Source organism: Diadema antillarum, unplaced genomic scaffold (assembly GCF_040938485.1).
Source record: "Diadema antillarum isolate AM-2024a unplaced genomic scaffold, OU_Dant_1.0 seq00000246_RagTag, whole genome shotgun sequence".
In the NCBI taxonomy this organism is placed as follows: Eukaryota; Metazoa; Echinodermata; class Echinoidea; order Diadematoida; family Diadematidae; genus Diadema; species Diadema antillarum.
Window position 1 is genome coordinate 682245 of NW_027271290.1, and position 23574 is coordinate 705818.

General features: G+C 40.6%; 2 protein-coding genes across 2 annotated transcripts; one reads left to right on the forward strand and one right to left on the reverse strand.

Moving 5' to 3' along the window:
- Positions 1–8150: 8150 nt before the first annotated feature.
- Positions 8151–13206, reverse strand: LOC139729567 (superoxide dismutase [Mn/Fe]-like). Its single transcript, XM_071640491.1, has 4 exons — positions 12928–13206; positions 11341–11441; positions 10313–10476; positions 8151–8440 (listed from the first exon to the last, which is right to left on the reverse strand). Exons 1-4 carry the CDS (start codon positions 13204–13206, stop codon positions 8151–8153), a joined length of 834 nt encoding a protein of 277 aa, XP_071496592.1.
- Positions 13207–14795: 1589 nt separating this feature from the next.
- Positions 14796–20174, forward strand: LOC139729568 (uncharacterized). The gene has a single exon (XM_071640492.1). It carries the CDS (start codon positions 14796–14798, stop codon positions 20172–20174), a length of 5379 nt encoding a protein of 1792 aa, XP_071496593.1.
- Positions 20175–23574: the final 3400 nt, after the last annotated feature.

The following is a 23574-nucleotide window of genomic DNA, read 5'->3' on the forward strand; positions in this document are numbered from 1 at the left end:
CCAGTAAAAGATTTGTAAGAAATTTAAAAATTGCATCAAATGCTACATGGAAATTCAATCCTGCTTCAAGCAGCGTTCGTCCATATCTATGGTCGTGGACCCGATAGAAAGTACATGTAATCCATCGTCTTATATTAAAGCGACTACAATTGTAAATGGTTGTTCAAACTTTATATATAATAGCAGGGCCCTCTGGTAGAACAGTGGCAACACTGAAGAGGCTACCCTGGGTAAATAAGACCATATTATTATTATTATTATTTTTATTATTATTATTATTATATCACTTTTCATTGTCACACTATAATTTTACTGTTTATACAGCGCTACACATTTGTACAGAAATATTAGACGTAGTCAATGGTCAAGGTGGTAGGCTACTAGCCTCACTTATTACCTCCTTGGTACATACAAACACACTCACTTGCAGATATGTTCCTTCCTGTCTAGATGATTTTATAACTACAACTGCATGTTTTGTTTTGTTTAAGTTCTCATAATTATAGAGCGCGACACAGGAAGGTCGAACAAATGCTGAGAATCGGTCAGTGAAATAATGGCAATCGAAAAATGTATATAATGTATTCTTTAATTTAACTTAAATATCAATTCAATGAAAATCCAAACGCCACGTAGAGCGCGACAAAGAAAGGTAGCATAAAAGCTGAGAATAGGTTAATGAAATAATGGCAATCGAAAAATATGCTTTATGTATACTTTAAGTTTAACTAAATATCAATTCAAGGAAAATCCAAACGTCATGACAATATCCGTGCTGAATTAAGTGCCGTGCATTTGTGTTCGGTTTTATTTACCTCTACTTTATAAAATATTCAATTATTCTACTCCAAGTCTTCAAAAAAACATATACGTTACACCTGTACTGTCAAACAGGAAGGGTTGGATACCGCAGCGATCAACGTTGTCGTGTGATGCAAAGTTGAAACAGCGCCCGCTAAAGGGAACTTACGAATACTAGAACGATCGTCGGCTTGCCGTCAAGTGTGGCAATGATGTTACAAGGTAAGTGGACATGTTTAACCCATTGATAACTTCGATTCATGCACATAGAGCAATCAAGAAGGAACCTATGGGTTTCATATTCAACATAAGCGACTGAAGTTAAACTCCACGTTCAAATAGGTTTTTACTAAAAGGTAAAAATTGATGGTAATGGGTAAAATTGAAAATAAGACTAGGAAAGCATTGGGATATCAATGTTAAATCTTGTCACGTAACAGAGATATTAGTTATAACCTCAAATGCCGAAGTAATTACTTCACAAGTCTCCCTGCAAGTGACCTGCCTATAACAGGGGCAGTGGAATGTTTTTAAGTGTGTGTGTTTGGGGCGGGGGGAGGGGGCAAGGGTAGCCCTCACAGTTGGGTCAAGGGTCAAAGGAACTGCTGTTAAGTCCCATCATTTTTGTGTGCTTTTTTTCAAACATCTTTTTTCATTTCTTTTATTTTATTTGATAAGGATCAAGAGTAACTGTATAACTTTCATTAAATTTCTTGCCTTTTATATGTTGCTTTTTATATGCCATTAAAACGTGTATTCTTTGTACAAAATTATTGCTGTGTGTGATAACTCTACAGCAATGACTTTAAAGGGGAATAACAATATTAATAACATTGAACTAGAATGTGTTTAAATAGGCAGTTATAAGCAATTACAAGAAGAGTTGTTAGAAGCAGTAATCACTTCTTCCTCCCATGGATACATGTGGTTGCATCCAATTTCACAATTTTGTGAAAATGTGACTCTTTTATCAATTTTTACTTAATTTTTAATGACATAGAAATATGGATACTTTACCTTTTCCCCCTACTTTTTGCAACACAGTTTATGAAGGGTAACATGATCACAGAGCATCATTGCACTCTTCCAACCATGGGCAAAATGTAATTCTTCATCCCCATAGGCACTAACAAACTACATAGACTTAGTCTGATTCTCCGTAGTCTGTGATGCAACTACCATTGCACAGAAACAGTCCCCTAAAGGTAATAACAGAGTTAAACATCTCTAGACAGAGAAGAAGACAAAAACAAGTCAAGTGTTTGACATTGGGGTTAAAACCTCTTCTCACATTTGGCACAATGCATTTGTTGAAAGATATCAAAATCACACCATTCCAGTGATATTTTCTGTAGTGTTTGCTCAAGAAAGAAAGAATAGTGATCCATTCCAAGAAGATGAAGAAAAAAAAAATATTTTCTCCCTGGTGACCAACACTATTTCTTTTGGTAATTCTGACCTCTCTCATAAACTAAGCCAATTGAGGAGCAACACACAAACAACTTTTCACCTGTCAAGGCACTGTCATATATCTCGACGTTCAGAGAAAAAGTCTTTGTTTCTGCAGCCCCATCTCTCTGGAACGCTCTTCCACTGAGGATCTGATCAGCAGAAACCACTGAAACATTTACAGAGCTTCTGAAGTCATATATGTTCACATCTTGTTTTGGTTGAATATTCATTGAATTGCTCATCGGGTATATATTTCTATCTCTTTCTTCTTCTTCAAACTTCATTATTATGTACAATTATGATTATGTCCCTCTGCACCTCAGAATAGGCTATTAGATCGATGGCGCATTACAAATGCTGTACTCATTATTATTATCATATAAACTTATAGTCTGAGAGCTGGCTGCTGGTCAATTTACCCCATCAAGCCCATAAGGTTTGACCCCTCAGAGTTGCTGGGGCCACCCTCCTCATTAAAAAAATGCCCGTCAGCCTGGTCCCTGAGGGCGGGTTCGGCCCCAGGGACCCCCCGAAAAGGCCCTCCGGCGGGTGTAATTTACCCCATAGAGCCCATGGACCAAACTTGGCCTATATGAATGTCCTATGGGTGTACATAATCAAAATATAAAAACTGACAAAATATCTGGTCGGGAAAGGGGTTGCCAGACCGCTTGTTTGCAGGCATAAAAACCTTGTTTTTGGTCAAGGAGTCTGCGCCAAGACTACACTGTCCCATAGGCCCTGTACTGTAGCGTCTCACAACAGGCTGACGGACAGTGCCAGTTAGTGCATGTAGTAGTCTTGGCGCAGACTCCTTTACGCCCAACAAGGGTTTGTGCCTGCAAACTACCCGTTATACCCTGGGACCCAGGGTAGTTTGCATGCACAAATTGACCACACACACACCCACACCCACACACACACACACACACACACACCACACACACACACACACACATTCACACATGACTCTATGTATACTAAGAATACCGTAACACAAAACATGACCAGTGGTTTCTCCATACAGCCATGATACCTTGCACATACCTATAATTATTATGTTCATAAGTTTTGAATGTTTTACATCGATACTATCAGTGAACCTTCAAGCAGGAACACTGAAGAGATTTTGAAATTTGTGTGAAATTGTATTCTGTTTTACTGGCCACACAACCTGCTTACCCTTTATTATGTATCCACCATATGAGACAAATATATATACATACATATATATATATTTGGAAAATGCTGAAATAAACCCTTTGTTGTGAGTAGACTTCAGTTTCTCAAATCATGCATTATACTGTATGATAGACTAAAATGTGAAATTATGTTTTATATTATATGAAATAAATTCATGCCAAATACTGGTCAGTTCAGGAATCATAAGACTGCAACTGAAACATGTGCAATGCTTATCATAGGCCTACATTATACGTAATTTATGTAAGCTTTAGTCTTCCATAGAGTGTGATGCATGGTTTGATGTGTAATTGCCATGGTTTTGAATGGCAACTAAATCATAAATATGAACTAGGACCTGCATTGTAACTGTATATGGTATGTGACACCCTGGAAGTATACACCCTGGAAGTATTATCTTCTTTTTTTTTGGGGGGGGGGGGGGGAGGGGGGTAGACAAAGTATCTCAATGAGGAGTTGACAAAAATTCTAATATAAAAGAGAACACAACATGTAAATGCTCTCAACGTGCATGTTATTGTTAAAGAAAAGAAATTAAGCTAACATTTCATTTAGCTGGTAATTTTATGTTTCACGTTGTGTGTATATGTCCCGGGTTAACGGCAATCATATACTATGATGCGCTCTTTGCAGTGTGTGACACCGTAGGTTGAGTTTTGTTTGTGTGGGGCTGGGGAACTGAAGATGAAGTACAGTGTATCTCCAGAAATAAGGAGTTGACAAAACTGCTGATATAAAGAGACCACAAGACCAAGTTAATACTTTCAGCCTATATGCTATATAAAAAGAGAGCTATTATGTTTCAACTTGGTGTGTACTGGTCACGGTCATTGGCAGTGTTTGCAGTATGTGACACCATTTGTGTGGGGCTGGGAGCTATTATAAATAAAATATATCTCCAGAAATAAGAAGATGACCAAAAAAAAAAAAAAAAAGCGCTGAAGAGATGAAGAGAACACAAGATCAAAGTAAATGCTCTTGGCCTGTTTATTTCCATTACAGAAAGTTAGCATTCTATTGTGAAGCTTGTTATTTGAGGTTCCAAGGAAGAAATACATGTATATAGAACACCGTAATTACATGTTCATTAGTATTATAGATATGCAGATATTTGCCCAAAACTATGAGGTGACATGCACTACTGAGTATGAAAATTGATCAATATCATTTCCAAAACCATTAAGCTCCTTCCTTATGTTATGCAGTTTATTCTGATTTGGAATTTATTAGAGTCAAATAAAGGAAATGTTGGCATGGATGCTGTAATCCTTGCCTATTTTATACATCAAAGGGTGGTTTTTATCAGCCAAAAACACAAAAAGTTATTAGTTTGAGGTTTTCAAAGGAATCTTATATTAGGATTGAGACTTGTCATTTGTATCTAAAAGAGGATATCAAGCAGGAAAAAAAGAAGTAATCCAAGCTACATCCCACTTGTTGACATAAACTTTATTAAAGTTATGTTTAATGCACGGTTGATGAAAATGTTTACTTAAATGTGTTATACAACTGGCCTTTAGTGCTGTTGTGGTTGGTCTTAAACTGAAGTTTACTCACAACAAAGGTTTTTCAGCATTTTCTGAAAAGCTCTATTTGAGTCTCATAAGGTGAATACATCATACAGAAAGAGTAGGCTGTGTGGCCAATAAAACCTAATACAACTTCACACAAATTCCAAATTTCTTCAGTGTTCCTTAAAGGTGTATTGATAGTATCCATGTAAAACATTCAAAAGGTATGAACATCTTATAGGTTTGACATTTATTATGTGCAAGGTATTATGGCTGCATTAATGAGAAACCTATTAATTGTAACATGTTTAGTGTTATGGTATATACAGTTGTACATAGAGTCATGTGTAAACATATGTGTGTGTATGTGTGTGTGTGCGTGTGTGTGTGTGTGTGTGTGTGTGTGTGTGTGTATGTGTGTGTGTGTGTGGGGGGGGGGGGGTGGGTGTGTGTGTGGTCAATTTATGCATGCAAACTACCCTGGGTCCCAGTGTATAACAGGTAGTTTGCAGGCAATAACCCTTGTTGCGCGTAAAGGAGTCTGCGCCAAGACTACTATGCACTAACTGGCACTGTCTGTCAGCCTGTTGGGAGACGCTACAGTACAGGGCCTATGGGACAGTGTAGTCTTGGCGCAGACTCCTTGACCAAAATCAAGGTTTTATGCCTGCAAACAAGCGGTCTGGCAACCCCTTTCCCGACCAGGTATTTTGTCAGTTTTTTATATTTTGATTATGTACACCCATAGGACATTCATATAGGCCAAGTTTGGTCCATGGGCTCCATGGGGTAAATTACACCCGCCGGAGGGCCTTTTCGGGGGGTCCCTGGGGGCCGAACCCGCCCTCAGGGACCAGGCTGACGGGCATTTTTTTTTAATGAGGAGGGTGGCCCCAGCAACTCTGAGGGGTCAAACCTTTTGGGCTTGATGGGGTAAATTGACCAGCAGCCAGCTCTCAGACTATTAGCTTTGCTCTGGCAGTTCTGGCTTTGGGGACAGTGATTGCAAATCATCATTCAGTACCCACCTTCTCCCTCACCCCCCCCCCCCCCCCCTTGTCATTTCACAAACTTCTCGCATGTTAAGCTAGGCGCTGTCACACTGCACAAAACCACATGTATTCATAATTTGCCAAGAAGTAAGGAACTTCCCACGTGTACGCAGGGAATTTATCTGGAAGCAGCAGTCGCACGTATGGCCCTTATACTGAAGCAAAATTCCGGGTGGTGAAACTATGCATACTTTTGTGTAGTGTGACTGCGCTTGTAGTGGAATTCCTTTTACTGCCTGCATGAATAGGAGTCAATCATTCACTAAAGCCATGTTCAGACATATTTCTAGTCGGAGTAAAAATTTATGGCACAGTAACTAATATTCAAATTAATGCATATCCTACCATGACCCTTGTGTCTACACGACGGTCGTGGGAATAAACTCCGACCAATTTATGTGCGAGGGTTGGTGTAACTTCCGGAAGTAGTAGCACCGCGCACGTTGACCATAATGCAATTGTTTTTTTACCAGTGGCATTTGTCTTCACCATTCTTGTTGATGGAAATTTCTCATGAGCGCTAGCTTCTTCGTCGCGATCGACTAGGTTAAAATTGCACGTGTACTCGCAAAATGTCAACATTGCGATTTGACCCAGGAAGTTTTACCTAGGTCGTAAGGTATGTAAGTTCATAGATACTCCGAGGGCTTGTCCGCATGGGCAATTTACTCCGACCGGCTAGTCGTGGTAGCGAGATACTCCTGAGAAAACTCAGGAGTATCTCGTTCGGAGGAAGAGGTCGTGGTAAGTTCCTCCGATCGGAGGAAGTTACCACGACCTTGTTCAGATGGGCACTACTTTGACCTATCCTCCGAAGTTACTCCGACCAAAACTGCCTCCGGCTGAACACAGCTTAAGAAGCAAAATTCTGGGTGGTGAAACTATGCATACTTTTGTGTAGTGTGACTGCGCTTGTAGTGGAATTCCTTTGACTGCCTGCATGAATAGGAGTCAATCATTCACTAAAGCCATGTTCAGACATATTTCTAGTCAGAGTAAAAATTTATGGCACGGTAATTAATATTCAAATTAATGCATATCCTACCACAACCCTTGTGTCCACACGACAGTCGTGGGAAGAAACTCCGACCAATTTATGTGCGAGGGTCGGTGTAACTTCCGGAAGTAGTAGCGCGATCGACTAGGTTAAAATTGCACGTGTACTCGCAAAATGTCAACATTGCGATTTGACCTAGGAAGTTTTACTTAGGTCGTAAGGTATGTAAGTTCATAGATACTCCGAGGGCTTGTCCGCACGGGCAATTTACTCCGACCGGCTAGTAGTGGTAGCGAGATACTCCTGAGAAAACTCAGGAGTATCTCGTCGGAGGAAGAGGTCGTGGTAAGTTCCTCCGATTGGAGGAAGTTACCACGACCTTGTCCAGACGGGCACTACTCAGACCTATCCTCCGAAGTTACTCCGACCCTTCCTTCGAAGTTACTCCGACCAAAACTGCCTCCGTCTGAACACAGCTTATGAAATCCCAAAGGCGGTTAAAGTTTGCCAAGTCACCTAAAACTGTGATACTATCTGCCATATGAACAGCACTTCTCATTGTCATTCAGATGAAATTCTACTCATTTTATTGTTTCTTGGAGGGAATATTTTTACTGTGACTCTGCTCTAATCAAATCACAAACATGCAAAATGTATACATAGTTCCTTCAAACAGTGAAAGGCAAGCATTGACATTCTATTTTTGAAGAAAAAAATATGCATAATTATCTTCAAAAAATTCAGAAATAATCTTCCTTTGGCTAATAAAGTGGCAGCCCTTTGCAGTGAAGTATCAATTGCATGATTGACACAGATATTTCAAAGTTCAAAGGATGATGTGCTCACTTCCATTGAAAATAATGGAGCGGTGTGAATCAAGAAAATTACATGTGCATGAAATGTTCAAGAATTTTGCAAGGAGCCAAGATTTGCACAAGTAAAAGGCACACATACACAAACAACTTTTGTCTACATATTGTATTGAATGCTAATGGCAATTTATGAAAGTTTCATACTGCAAAACAAAAGAAAAAAGCTGTCAGCTCAGATATTGAAGGCACATGTTACCATTGTTTAAGTTCTCCATTTCACATCATCTTCTCCATGATTTTTTTTTTTAATTTCCAGTTTAACCTACAGTTCATCGTGCCCCTCTTTTCTTCCTGTCCACCAATCCGCCAGCTCTTCCACTGCGTACCAATTCACTACCCGCCACCACTGGGACACGTAGGCAGCCCGTCGGTACTGGTGCTTCAGGTAGTAGGCATGCTCCCAGACATCCAGGACCAGAATTGGCAGGAGGCCCTCTGAGATGGGCGTGTCCTGGTTGGTTGTCATGGTGATGACCAGGCTGTGATCGTGGTCGTGGTCCTCATCGACATCCTTTGACTCATAGCCTGGCCTTCGACTCAACCATACGTAGCCTGCAATGAATAACAATAATCATGATCATAATTCATTATCATAATCATGAAGAAACTGATGATTATAATCATAATCCCTTGAAAAGTCTGCCAGATAAAAAAATGGTGCATTACATTACTACCTGATTCTCAGATTCATTTCATGATGGTGATGAAGCAGATGATGATAATAGTAGTATTTCCGTCAGTATTATACCAGCAATAATAACAGCATTGATATCACAACCATCATCATATTCTTTCCGAGTGCCTTTCCACCATATTCCATTAGTGAAAGTGATTTGCAACAAATTACCCCTCTTGGAAGGAGAAATAATTACAATAACTGCATCCCATACACCTGCTGCAGCCACTTCATCTAAAAATAAATTCAAGAGAGTGTCACGCTCATTTCCAGCACACAGTGTATGCTAACCCCAGCCCTTATAACCTACACCTGCTAACCACGAGACCAATTATACCCAAGTCTAAACAGGGGGCATTGAGGGAGGATGAAGTCTTTCTGTAGACACACATAATCATGTCATAGTAGAGTCTGAACCTGAGACCTTCTTATCGACTGTGCAGTGCACAATCCAGTGCTACTTCATATCATTCAAAGACAGGGTTGACTTGGGTTAAATCTCTCTCTATCCCCTGCCTCATGGAAAATGCATGTCAAAACAACATACTGCAGAATAAATCAGAAACCAAACCTCTATGTTCATTATTGCAGGAAACATGACAGCACCACCAATGTAACAGGTTCTCAAACACTAGGACTCCTTTGCAGAGATAATTTTCTGATAATATTTAAAAGTAATGAAGCACACTTGCCATCGATGACAACTGCAATCGCTCAATATGATTTCCTTCTCTTGAGACCAATATCAATGCTCATATTAAGGTTTATATGTCACCTACTCTGATCATTTCATCAAAAATTACCTGCAGATGGGATCCACAACATCCCTTCACATTACTGGAGTATAATACCATACCTTGTGAAAAGGACAATTTTGCCTGTCTGTTTTCATATTAGCCTATAGGGCAGTACATGACTTCACATGAAGCAAATTAAGGAGAGAAATACATAAGTATGGTGAAGCAAAAGAGAAGAGAGGACATTTAACACACACGCAACATAAATTGAGATTTGGAGATGAATGTTCTTTTTTAAAGGACAAGTCCACCTTCATACACAAGTGAAATGAGTGAATGCAGCAATATTAGAAGAACTCATCAGTGAGAGTTTGAGGAAAATTGGACAATCCATTCAAGATTTATAAATTTTTGAAATTTGTGTTCAGTCATGGCTGGATAAAAAGACTACTACAGCTTGCAATGTCACATGTGCAGAACGATAAACAGAAAATAATATGAAGAAAACTCAACATATTTCCACTTTTCTTGCATAATAATAGAACACTTGACCTGCCTCTTTCAGAAGGTAGAGAGAATAACACTACACTTTTAACAGTGACAAGTCGAGGAAATAATTTTATGTGGGTTTTTTTTTTCAAAAAAATAAAATTTTGTGAAATTCTCTTTATATTTTCCTTACATCGTTCTACGCATGTGATATCAAAACCTGTAGTAGTCTTCTTATACAGCAGTGACAGCATAGATATCTAAAAAAATTCATAACTTTTAAATGAATTGTCAGATTTTCCCCAAACTTTCACTGATGTGCTCTACTAATATTGTTGCATTCACCCAATCTACATGTATATGAAGGTGGACTTGTCCTTTAAGGCACAAATAAACCAAAGTTTCATGCTGTTGTGTGACTGCAACTGAAAAGCAGCACAGTAAACATGGATCAAACCAGGAAATCTGATAGTCAACAAAGCATTGGAAAAAAAAAAACCCACAAACAAACAAAATACATACCAGAACCAAACAGAGTGAGGGCTTTTTCTGTGAACTCCTTCTGGAAGTCATTGAAACTCCCAAAAGACTTGTTGATCTCGTCAAGAAGATGCCCGGTGGGCTGGTTGGTGACATTTTCTCTGTTAGCTGCCATGGTTGACCAGTATAGGTTGTGATTAACATACCTGTTGTAGAAAAAAAACAGAGTGAGGTAAGTGAAGCATTCTAGGTTCTTTAAGTCTCAGTTACACAAAACAGCACATTAGCCCATGAATAAGTTTTATTCTTTCCAAAAGATGGGACCTGATAAGGTTGACATGACTTTCATAAATTAGAAATAGTGGTGATTTAACAACAATAATGATAATTTTATCAATCATAATAATTCATTTCACATCTGAACTTTGCCAAACTCTCCTCAAATATTCCCCTCATAGAAATTGTCTGTTTGGCATTTTAAATTGAAATTGACCATACAAATGACAGCGTGTATTCATCTTCAAAAGATATGAAACTCAGAGTGATGTACTCACAGATCTACAACTGAATATATATAAAAAAAAAAAAAACATAATAATTAAAAAATGTGCCAACAGAATTGTGGACCTGTGAATGTGAGTGAAGTATAAGGTACGGTAAGTTTAAATTTTTAAACAGGATTTCAAATAGCCACCTGGTACTGGGCATTCCTCTCTATCATGCTTAGTACAACTGTTCAGCATTTTTTACAGCTTCCACCAAAATGCTCATTAATGAAGTACACTATACCATGTTATCAAATGCCAAGTATTTCCATAAAACACAACAAAACAACAATATATCTATCAACTTCCTCTTAAAAGGCGAATTCCCTTCTGCATCAGATTTTCCATTCATTTCATTACTTTTTTCAAGTTGACGAGAATTTGAACAGCTTTACCTGTAGCCTAAGCCTTGCAAAATTTCTAACACCTTCCTAACAAAAATAAAAGCAAAACAAAAGCAAAACAAAAAAAAACAAAACAAAACAAAACATATGGTGATCAGTGAGGGGCAAATTTTGTACCTACCCTCCTCCATTGTTGCGTATCCCTTGACGATATCGGATCGGAACATCATCAAGGTTCTCCAGATGTTTCAGGATGGAGGTAGCGATGTACGTGTCTGGATCCTAAATTGGAGTGAAATCAAACAAATGAATATATGTGACCCTTCACCTCAAGACAAACAAATAGTCGCCAGACATGAATTTTTAGTTAAGACCATATTCTTAAAGAGCAGACTTTAAGCTTTAAAATGATATATAACTCAAATCAAATGGACTCTCCTAACCTATCTAAATATTGGAAAGAAAGCACAAACTCAGGAAAAGTGTGAACTGAGAAAAGAGGCTCTGAAGTACAGTGTCTATTCAAGCGCTTTAATAATCTTTACCAAACCGTGCTGGCTGTGCGATGAATGGGACAAAAAACAGGAAGTAAACCACCAGAGTAACAACAATGAAGGGATTACCAGATTAAACTGAAATTAAGCATGCCTCATTAACACATTCTGTCCATAATCAATGCCAACTTTCAAAGCAGGAGCGCTATTCTTTCAACAGTTATTAGAGTTGAAAGTGAAGAGTGTGGACAAAGTTTTTCAGAAATGAAAAAGGGATTCTAAAGACACACCTAATCACACTATTCTACCAAAAATGTTCGAGATAAACTGCTAAAAAACGCACTTTCCTGCCCGTTTTATGATACCAAATTTTAGCATAATGTAAAAGAAGACCCGCTCTTTCAGAAAATATGAAAAAGTCAAGTTCGGCTAGGTTGACCCATTTCACTTATTTTCAGTCCTCATTCAAAATCAGTGTGTGCGACTTTATGTTCGTTTTGAGGTGCACGGTCACATTTTATTATGATACTGATGGGAAGAAAGCAAGGACAATTCAGTTTATCCGCTCATAATCAAGATGTTTGGTAGACATGATACAAAGCAGTGAATACAGTAATGCGTATCATAACCATCTTTGAATGTGAAATGTTTGTAGGGCCTACAGTATGTTTTTTCTTGACATTGTGTACATGATGGTATTGATGTTATTACAGCTGTACTAACAAAAATTCTAAATCAATCACAGAAAATTGGCAACACAGATCATACCATTCAATACTTCCAATATTGTAATTACAATTTATACTACATGTATTGAGATCTAGTTATCGTCTAAAATCACAATCAATCCATGCTTGCAACCACCAGCTTATAACATAGGGATGGACCTCATAGTTATACCACAGAGTACATGATTCACTAGGACACTACAGTTACTGTAACAAGTGGTGGCATACATCAAGTTTATTTGTGAAGAGCTCTATCATGAATTAGTAATAGTATAATAAACTTTGTATTGGAGAGATAACATTGTCAACACTATAACACGAACAGTATACGTGAGTGATAACTGCAGTGCTATTATTAATTGCAGCAATATTTCATGCATCAAGAAGGCAAGGGGATCTTTAACACAGCACGTGAATGCATGCACCATATCTGTGTGGATCTGATCCGGTGATCTGAACACTATGTAAACGCGGGACACTGATATAAAACCCAGACGTGTTATGGCATGGCAGTAGCCCAGTTATAATGCATTCAAATACTCATACCTCATTTTTCCACTGTGCTAATGCCGCGTTGAGCTTACGTGTATAAGCAGCGTGATGACCCTGGTGATGTGCGATTACTGTGTCTTCATCGATGTAAGGCTCTAAGTCTCCGTAATCAAATGGTAGATTTGGAAGTCTGTAATCTGTCGATACCTCCACTATGTACTCATACGGGTAAACGTCTTCTATGCCCTGACAAATACTCAGGAAACAACTGAGAATGACTACTATGACAAACACGACGTTGGGAACGTTTGGTGGTAGCGGAGCAGACGCCATCGTGCCTCTTAACAACATTGAGTTAGCCTATTTCCATGCTTTGCGTATTATAAACTGCATTGGTACAAAATTGTTATGATTATTATTGTCATGGAATGATACAATATAGAATGAGTCTCAAAATTAGGGTCTGAATTATAGACTGTTAGCAAAGAGTTCCGGTCAGTCGTTCCACAAGAGCAGCAGTTTGCTCAGCAGTTGGCCACAGCAGTTTGCTTACAGTTTGGGTTTCTTGGACAATGTGATGAAGTCCAACAATCCAAGGTATGTCATAAATCGTTCTTTTATGATTTGTGCATCATTTAAGGAACAAACAAAGCTTCCATGGTCAGGGAGTTAAGACTATAAGAGGAAAAACCGTGAATGAGATATAAGGTTATGTATGTTCAAGGTCAAGGTCAAGGTCATCGCCGTATACGCTGTACTACGTATTAGCGTCTATTGTTCCGTGCATTGTTCAATTGCATTAACGTTCAGTGTAGCGTGCGTGGTGCATGGTCCGCGGTGTGGAAAGTGTTAAGGAGAATACGTTGAACGTTTTGGACGGTCTTTGTAAAGACCTCTCCCTATCGGAGAACGGTCCGAAATGATAGTATTGTGAATGTGAATCCGTGGAGTTTCAAACGGATTTTCTTATATTATGTATTGCTCACGTTAAAACGTAAAAGTTGGATTATATCTTTTCTCGTATGTATATCATTAAGGTATTTGTGTTAGGAACGCTCCACGCACGAAGTTCATGCACGCGGAGGGATATTAAAGTTGAAGTTATAGTGATATGTCTAGCTGTAGATTCTTTGATAGTCTCATTTAAGACCACAAAAAGGGTTGCTAGGGAGAATCTAATGCTCGTTGTTATCAGTGCACAATTTGCGACAGGACGTCTTATGGTGACATTGATGTGAGATGTGGCATTGAGCGTTTACAATCATAAGATTCAAGACATATATTGATTGTGTTAAATAGGTTTATTAACCGACGATGATTTGTTTGACTTAGACAGAATATTGAAAGTTCATTATGTTTATCCTGCTTGTAGATTACACCAGATACATAACAGGATACATAACAGCAATACTTATGATTATATAGATAACACAGCTATTCTCATGAGTTAGTTAGAATAGATATAAACGTTGTTTAAATATTCTGGCCTTAATTACGTTATCAGGAAAGAAAGAAAATATTCATTATCGTCTTACTATTTCTGTGTAGAGCTGAAATAGAGTATACTGATTTGTATGGCGTGTTATATAGATAATTTTCTTCTTGTTTGTATCTTACAGGAACCACTCATTCCAACACAGTTGTTGAATATATCACACTAGCAAGCGCAAGTTTGCAGTATGCACAGTTACATATCGCTGATAATGCTGTGTAACAGAATAAAGAACCCACATCACGTTAAACCGAGGATTTCTTTGTTCTTTTATTGCAACAACGTGTCCATCTGAAGAGATTGCATACGAATCCATCACAGCTTCAACAACTCTTGTATATTGGATTCAGGATGCCACTTACACAATTGATGTTTATCGTGCTATAACAACTTACTCGCCATCAAGAGGCTGTGATTCCAGAACCATACCATGGCTGATGTAGAGAAGTTAAAGTTGATCAGGAGAAACACCAAAGGGGGATTGACACGCACCTTAAACTCAATCGACAGGCTATTAAAGGACACCTTTGGTGAGGTCGACACCTTAAAGGGGTACATAGCCAAGGCGGAAAGTCAATTCAAACAAGGTGAAAGCAAGCATGCGGAGCTGGTCGAAAATATAACAGATGAGGCGACATTCGAAGAAGAGGAGACCTGGATGGGAGAGTGTGAGAGTAGGTTTGTGGAGACCATTGTACGTGCGAGGAAGTCCATTGGGTCCGCAAGCTGTGGTGAGCCGCCTACCTCCCAGCCCGTGACGCCGTCAACTCCCCCTACTTCTACACCATCTGTTGTTCAAGATCCGGCACCGCAAGCCGAGGCTGCGTCATGGCAACCTCGATCTACAAGTCCAGAACCGATTGCTCCCTTAACTCCGCCCTCTCCGATGCATCGACATTCATCTTGCACACCTAAGATGCAGAAGATGAAATTCCCCACTTTCAACGGTGACATCAAGGACTACCAGCGTTTCCGTACCTTGTTTCAACATTGTGCTGCTGACCTCACAGAGATAGAGTGTTTCTACCAACTCACTCAAGCCATGATTAATGCTCGCGAACGAAACATGATAAAGGGTTGCATTAATGTGCAGAGGGCTTGGCAGGTACTTGATGAGAAGTACGGAGACCAAGACAGAGTTGTCGACAGTCTACTCCGTGACTTGGAAAACCTGAAGCCGTACGAAATCAAGGGCAAGATTAGTCTAAATGCCATGACTGGATTTGTTCAAACCTTGCAGGTATTTGAGATGCAGGCCGAAACAATCGGCCTCTCTGGAGAGCTGAATAGTAAAATCATGCTAAGTCAGATCAAGCAAAAGATGCCTGAGGGACATCGCATCGCTTACTACAGAGATGTCAGAGACGAGCACATCAGTGACTCCCTTGGAGGATTGGTCAAATGGCTACATAGACAGCTCCTACTCCAAGAGAAGGCGAAGTCACCATTCCCAGAGAAGACGAGTACCTGTGAGATGAGTCAAAACAGAGGAAGCAAGTCTTCAAATGCAGCAGCGCGGAATCCACCTAAACAGATCCAATCTAAAGAGGGGAAGCGTTCCGGGGTTCCCAAGTGTCCTCTTCATGTCAACTCGAATACGCACTTCCTGAAAATGTGCATCAAGTTCAGGAACCTCAGTCTAAAGGAAAAGTATGACGTCATGAAAAAGAATGACATCTGTAGCAGATGTGGTCATGACAACTGTCCTGCAGGGAAATCCCCATACGACCACAGGCTATGTCAGTTTGCGTCGCCATGCAAGGTTCAGAGTTGTGGAGATGATTCACACTTCTCTGCTATCTGCCCTGTTGTATATGGAGGGAAATATCAAGGCTCGTCATCTCCGCAGGATCTCAATGTGCCACCTACACGTCCACACACCACTTCAGCGAGTGTGAAGACTGTCGCAAACAAGGACACAGGCGCACTGCAGAGTGTCCTCCCCACTGTGATGGGATATTTGCGACACGGAAATAATCGTCAGCTGGTGCGGATTCTCTTAGATGGTGGGAGTCAGGCCACCCTGGTAAGAGAGGGCATCTTCTCCAAGACCGAGGAAGACATCTACCAGGATCACGATCTGAGTCTGGTTGGCGGTACCAGGATCAGACGAAAGCTTCGACTATTAGATTGTTTCATCGAAGACATCGGGGGAAACTTGTCGTACCCAGTTTCCGTCACAGAAATAGACAAGCCTTGTGGAGAAGCCCCTGTCGTGGAAGCAGAAGACCTCCAGCAGTATCACCATCTAAGGGAAGTGGATATTCACGCCGCCTCGTCTGAAACTGTCGACATGTTGCTTGGCGTTGACAACACGCACTTGATGGTATGGGAGGAGTACATCCTTGGGGAAAAACCTGACGAGCCAGTGGCGGCGAGATGCCCCTTGGGATGGTTTATCCAAGGAGGACGTTCAGGAGGCCCTACAGCTCTGCTTAATTACGTCAACGTATCGGCAATCGGTCCCCTAGAGGAGTTCCTCGGCCTCGAGACAGCAGCTTTGCAACCGAGACGATGTAAGTGCTCAACAGAGATCTTGAACAGAGGGGCAACCAAAACCATGGAGCAAAGTGTTTCTCAGCGTCAGGACGGCTCGTATGAAGTCAGACTGCCGTGGAAGAAGTCTCCTGACAGTTTGCCAGACAACTACAACTACGCCGTTAAGAGGTTGCATGGCTTAGAGAGTCAATTCAGAGATAGGCCTGAGGAGTGGGACGTATACTGCAAGCAGATGAGGGACTTGCAACACAGAGGTGTCTCACGTCGTGTCAGTGACACAGAAATTAGACAGGACAGAGAATCTGGGAGAAAAATGTGGTTCTTGCCACATTTTGCGGTAAAGAAAGATTCGCCTACCACCCCAGTCAGGATCGTCTACGACGCCAAGGCAAGATTCCAAGGTCATTCTTTGAACGAGTACCTCGTGAAGGGTGAAGACCTTAATGCTGATCTGTTCAACGTGGGTCTGCGTTTCAGAGAGAACGAAGTAGGCGTCATCGCTGATATCAGAAAAATGTTTCAGGCAATCAAGATCAGCCCGGAAGATGCAAGGTTCCATCGGTACGTCTTTCGAGAAAACCCGAACCAACCCATTCAGGTCTATGAACTCACTACTGTGACATTCGGAGACAGGCCTTCTCCAACGGCAGCAATTGTGACACTCACGCATGTCATAGATCGACACGCACCCGATGATGAGCACCTGAAGAAAGTCGTTACCGATCAATTCTATATGGACGATCTGAGTGAATTGGTCACCAATGTCGAGGAAGCCGTCAATCTGAAAGCCAAGCTTGTAGAAACGCTAGCTAAGGGCAAGTTTGACATTCGCAAGTGGCAGTCGAACGTACAGGAAGTGTGCGACTCTGAGGAGGACACTCAGACCGCATCTGTGCTAGGAACAAAATGGAACCTCTCGACTGACACACTTAGTGTAAAAGAAGTCAAGCCCATGGAAGATGCTCTCCTAACCAAACGCAAGTTGTTGGCTCACACGGCATCATACTATGATGTGTTTGGTATGCTTTCTGGATTGTTGATCCGGCCGAAGATTCTACTCCAGCAACTATGGCAGTTAAATGTCGACTGGGACACGCCACTCAACGACAGACCTGAGCTCTGTCGAATCGTCAGTGAGATCAAGGTGGATTTGGAAGCAGCGTCTACCATAGAGATCCCACGATGTCTCATTCCTGAGACATTGCGAGGGAAAAGGCCATTGCCAGAGGTTTCTCTACACGGAGCCAGTGATGCGTCTGAAGATGCCATGGGCATCGGCGTCTGGTTGAGGTGGTCAGAGACTGAACAAACGGAAGTACAGTTGTCCTTCATCGCTGCAAGAGCCCGACTCACTCCACTCAAACAAACGAGTATGCCAAGGAAGGAGCTTCAGGCCATTCTCCTACTGTCAAGACTGATGGTTGCTCTGAAAGATGCCCTTCGTTTCAACATCTCCTATTCGAAGATGTGGACGGATAGTTTGACTGTAGTAAGGTGGCTGCGGGGACAGTCCAAGTCCTTTCGCTCGTTTGTCGCATACAGAGTGGGCGAAATCACCTCAGAGTTCGACCCTCACCAGGACATTGCCTACGTGCCGACCGATCAGAATGTCATTGACGTCGTCTCTAGAGGCACCACCGCGGAAGGAATGCTTGAGGTCATCAAGGGACCAACTTACCTGAAGCAACCACCTGAGTCCTGGCCAAAGACACCGCAGAACATCCAGGAAGACACTTCGGATCCAGAGAGGAAGAAATTCCACGTTCGAAATGCGAAGACACTAGCGCTGAAAGTCAATGCAGTGGCTCACTCTACCGCAATCGTTGATCCCACCAGCTTCTCGAATTGGCAAAGGCTGAAGATGGTCACAGCTCGAGTGTTATCTGTGAGAGATGTTCCAAAGAAAGAGTGGCTCAAGAAGCTTACCCAGCAGATTTCGCAGTGGCCGTCTGCCAAACTCCTGAAAGAGGCCGAGTTGTACTGGATACGTCAAGCGCAGAAGGAAATCAACTTTCAAGATGTCAACATAATGCGCCTCGATCCGTTCTTCGACGAAGGAGAAAAAGTGTATCGCGTTGGAGGTCGCATTCGCCGTGCTCCGATATCATACGACACTCGTCATCCCTATCTCCTCCCAAGGGAAAGCCACATCAGTTTACTGATTGTCAGAGATGGACACTCCCTTGCTCTTCATGGAGGACAACTCAGGACAGCGGCGGAAGTGAGGAGAAGGTATTGGGTTGTCGGTGACACGAGACTCTCCAAACGCGTGGTGAAGGAATGCATCGTGTGCCGTAGGCATAGAGGGAGACCAGTCGAACAGAAAATGGCGGACCTCCCAGAGTGTCGTGTGAAGCCCTTCTCACCGCCATTTCAGACAACGCTGGTGGATTATCTCGGGCCGATAAACGTGAAGGTAAGCCGCAACATTACTGCCAAGGGTTACTGTGCTGTGTTCACATGTGCGGCTACCAGGGCTGTTCATCTCACTTGTGTCCAAGACCTTTCGACACAAGCTTTCCTGCAAGCCCTGGATCGCTTCATCAGCATCAGGGGCGCACCAGCCACCATCATCAGTGATAATGGGACCTGCTTCCGTGGTGCTTACAACACGATCAACACGCTCAACCTACGACTGGACCAGACAGAACTGAGGGAACACTGTAGTAGCTTCAAGGTGCAGTGGAAATTTGGGCCTCCTGGTGGACCTCACCATCAGGGCGCTGTCGAACGCATGGTGCAAGAGGTCAAGAAAGCCATGAAGCATCTCGTGAAAGCTGATCGTTTGCCCTTCCCTGAATGGGAAACAGTCTTCAGCCAGATTTCAGGGTTGATCAACAGTCGACCGATTACAGCTGTGTCATCTTCACCCCTCGACCATCCCCCTCTTGCTCCGAACCATTTCCTCATCGGGAGAGGAGATCTTCCGAGCCCTGATGTCCCCTGTGCGCAGTACAACGGAGACTTCAGGAAGCGGAGAGAGCTGTGCAACGCAATGGTCGACAAGTTCTGGGCACGTTGGATAGACTGCATACAAAAGCTCTCACCGCGCTCGAAAAACCAACGTGCAGCAGAGAACCTACAAGCGGGTGATGTTGTGCTCGTCATCGGAGAAGACAAGAGGCGCGGCGTTTGGCGAATGGCTGAAATCCTGCAGACCTTCCCTGGAGACGATGGGCTGGTTCGCGTCGTCGAGCTCCGTTACGCAGACAAGTCAGTCGCAAAGAGACCTGTGACCAAGCTGATTCTTCTCATGAAGGGGACAGAGAGAGTAGACCTTCAAGGTGTAACTGAAGAACTGAGTAAATAATCGCGTTTTTTTAAAAGAAAGGATTCACTGTAGCCTTTGTTTTTTCATCGTCAGCTCTGAACATTTTGGGCGACTAAGTTCTTGAATTTGGTTATCAACTCAAACAAGCAATTTCTTGCCCTAATGGAGATGGTGAAACTTAAATTTACTCTGCTTGGACTTTAGAAAGCATTCTATTTGAGTGTTCGTTTGTCAACTGGTTTGAATTTCACCTTTAGATCTATTTAGGTCTCGACTTTTGAGCGGTTATCTGTTCATTGTTGTGTAAATAATCGCATTATTGTACACGTTTTGAGTGTTTGTATAGTGACTTCCGTCACGTTCAAGGGGGCAGGATGTCATGGAATGATACAATATAGAATGAGTCTCAAAATTAGGGTCTGAATTATAGACTGTTAGCAAAGAGTTCCGGTCAGTCGTTCCACAAGAGCAGCAGTTTGCTCAGCAGTTGGCCACAGCAGTTTGCTTACAGTTTGGGTTTCTTGGACAATGTGATGAAGTCCAACAATCCAAGGTATGTCATAAATCGTTCTTTTATGATTTGTGCATCATTTAAGGAACAAACAAAGCTTCCATGGTCAGGGAGTTAAGACTATAAGAGGAAAAACCGTGAATGAGATATAAGGTTATGTATGTTCAAGGTCAAGGTCAAGGTCATCGCCGTATACGCTGTACTACGTATTAGCGTCTATTGTTCCGTGCATTGTTCAATTGCATTAACGTTCAGTGTAGCGTGCGTGGTGCATGGTCCGCGGTGTGGAAAGTGTTAAGGAGAATACGTTGAACGTTTTGGACGGTCTTTGTAAAGACCTCTCCCTATCGGAGAACGGTCCGAAATGATAGTATTGTGAATGTGAATCCGTGGAGTTTCAAACGGATTTTCTTATATTATGTATTGCTCACGTTAAAACGTAAAAGTTGGATTATATCTTTTCTCGTATGTATATCATTAAGGTATTTGTGTTAGGAACGCTCCACGCACGAAGTTCATGCACGCGGAGGGATATTAAAGTTGAAGTTATAGTGATATGTCTAGCTGTAGATTCTTTGATAGTCTCATTTAAGACCACAAAAAGGGTTGCTAGGGAGAATCTAATGCTCGTTGTTATCAGTGCACAATTTGCGACAGGACGTCTTACACTGTTAGAAAAAAATCAACAAGGTTGTTTAAAATTTTAAACAACCACAAGTTAACCGGTGAATCGCTCAACTGTTGTTTAAAAATTAAACAACACGTAGTTGTTTAAACTTTTAACCCTTTGTTGTTTAAAAATTCTAAACAACTGTTGTTTAAAAGAAATTTAAACAACTGGGTTGTTTAAAAAAGTTGTTTAAAAATTTAAACAACTGTTGTTTAAAAGTCATTTTATACAACTGGGTTGTTTAAAAAAAGTTGTTTAAAACTCTAAACAACTGTTGTTTAAATGTAATTTTATACAACTGAGTTGTTTAAAAAAAGTTGTTTAAAACTCTAAACAACTGTTGTTTAAAAGTCATTTTATACAACCGGGTTGTTTAAAAGTAATTTTATACAACTGGGTTGTTTAAAGCAAATATTAAATATTCATGTTTAGAATTTAAACACTTCTTAATCCCATATTACTGTACAACTCACTTGTATATAAGCACAATAACACAAATGTTTATTTTTTGGCCGATTATATATTTCAGCACATTTTCACTGTCTATATCACTGACAGCATATCATTAGAAAACCTTCAATCGGTCAATCTGTCCATCGATGTGCAAACATATTACAAATAACAAATTGAGCCAATCAAGAATTGTCTCATCCATTTTCAGAATATATACAGAGTAACAATTCTTCTTTTACAGTTAACCTTTGATAAGTCGAAGTTCTCGAAAACCGAGAAAAATGTGTTGACTTGCGCGGATTTAGTAAAAATATGCAGTTTGACTGCAGAGGAAAAATCACGAGCTTTTGTTATGCTTGAGTTAAGTGATTTTCCAGCTGAATTGACCTCGACTCATTTAAAGCTTAGTGTATTGTCAAATGTACATTTTGATTCCACTTACATACAAATGGGGCGCTTAACGCCGTAAAAATCAAATTTCACAATATTTCAACTAAACTGCAATGGCAAATTGAATTTGAAACATGCAATAATTAAAGAATTAATCATTATGCATAACATGGATGTGTTCAGCTTGAGATTATCTATACCTGTGCCACATTGAATATTTTGTTGCTTCATTTCTCATATTGTGTGGGTGCATGGGGACCATCAGTTGCCCTCAGATGGGTCCAAAAGGGCTAACTGAATGAACAGTACACAGAGAATGTAATTTTTCAGAATGCTTTTACAGTCCAATGCACACCTTACAGACACATTATCCAGTTTTATAGTGATCATACCCTGACAAGACAAGATAAATCCTGAATGAGTCTTATTTCCTGGAATAATTATCTGATTTTCTTAGAACCACTGACTTTGTTCTTGAAGTGTTTGTCACTATTACATGCGCTTGGAAATCTCATAAGCGAAGCTTAAGGGAATGGCCCTCTAAGGATTTGCTTTTCTGTCCCAATATTGTACTTTGTTGCCCCACTAAGAAAATATTACTGAAGGTATTGCACTACACAGCTTCTCTATTAACTAGATCATTTTTAACAATGTTCAATTTGATGTAACAATATTTTGAATCATTTCAGTCGCAATGCTTTTGGGGAACATCTGCAATAGTAAGTCAGGGGTTATTAGATTATATTTCCTTGACAGTACAATGATGACTGTAAATATACTGCAGATGGAGAAACCATTCACATTAAGAAATAAGTTTTATCTCTTGTGAAAATTCTACTCCATACCTATATTCAGCATATCTGAACAGACCAAATAACATATACAGTACATTGTAATTATAATGAAACTTACTCCTGTTTACTAGTGTAATTTGAGAAGTCATACCTGCTACCAACACATACAGTTTTTTTTTTTTTTTTCATAACTGGGATGTGCCAAGTACAGCACATCTGTCCAGCAAAGATCATCTCTGTCACTCCTGTGATAGAGATGGCAATAATGAAGATTACTCTATATACAATGAAATAAATTCATAATGGAAATATACATTCTACGAAACAGTTCATCTTGAATTTTATGAAGGCCACATTCAGTACAGAGTGTGACCTCCATGATGCTCAACAGATATGAGGTTTTAATTTCAAAATTGCTATATTTCTGAAAATTGACTGTCATGCTTCAGTATAAACCTGTGAAGATCTTTCCCAATATTTCATTAAGTCACTACTATGCAAAATACCCTTTTTAATTCATTTCTAACCTATCTTTACCACAAGTTTTCAAGGGCCAACATTACCCACTAATAGAACAATCTTCTCATGACCTTTGATCTTTCCATGTGACATGTATCCATT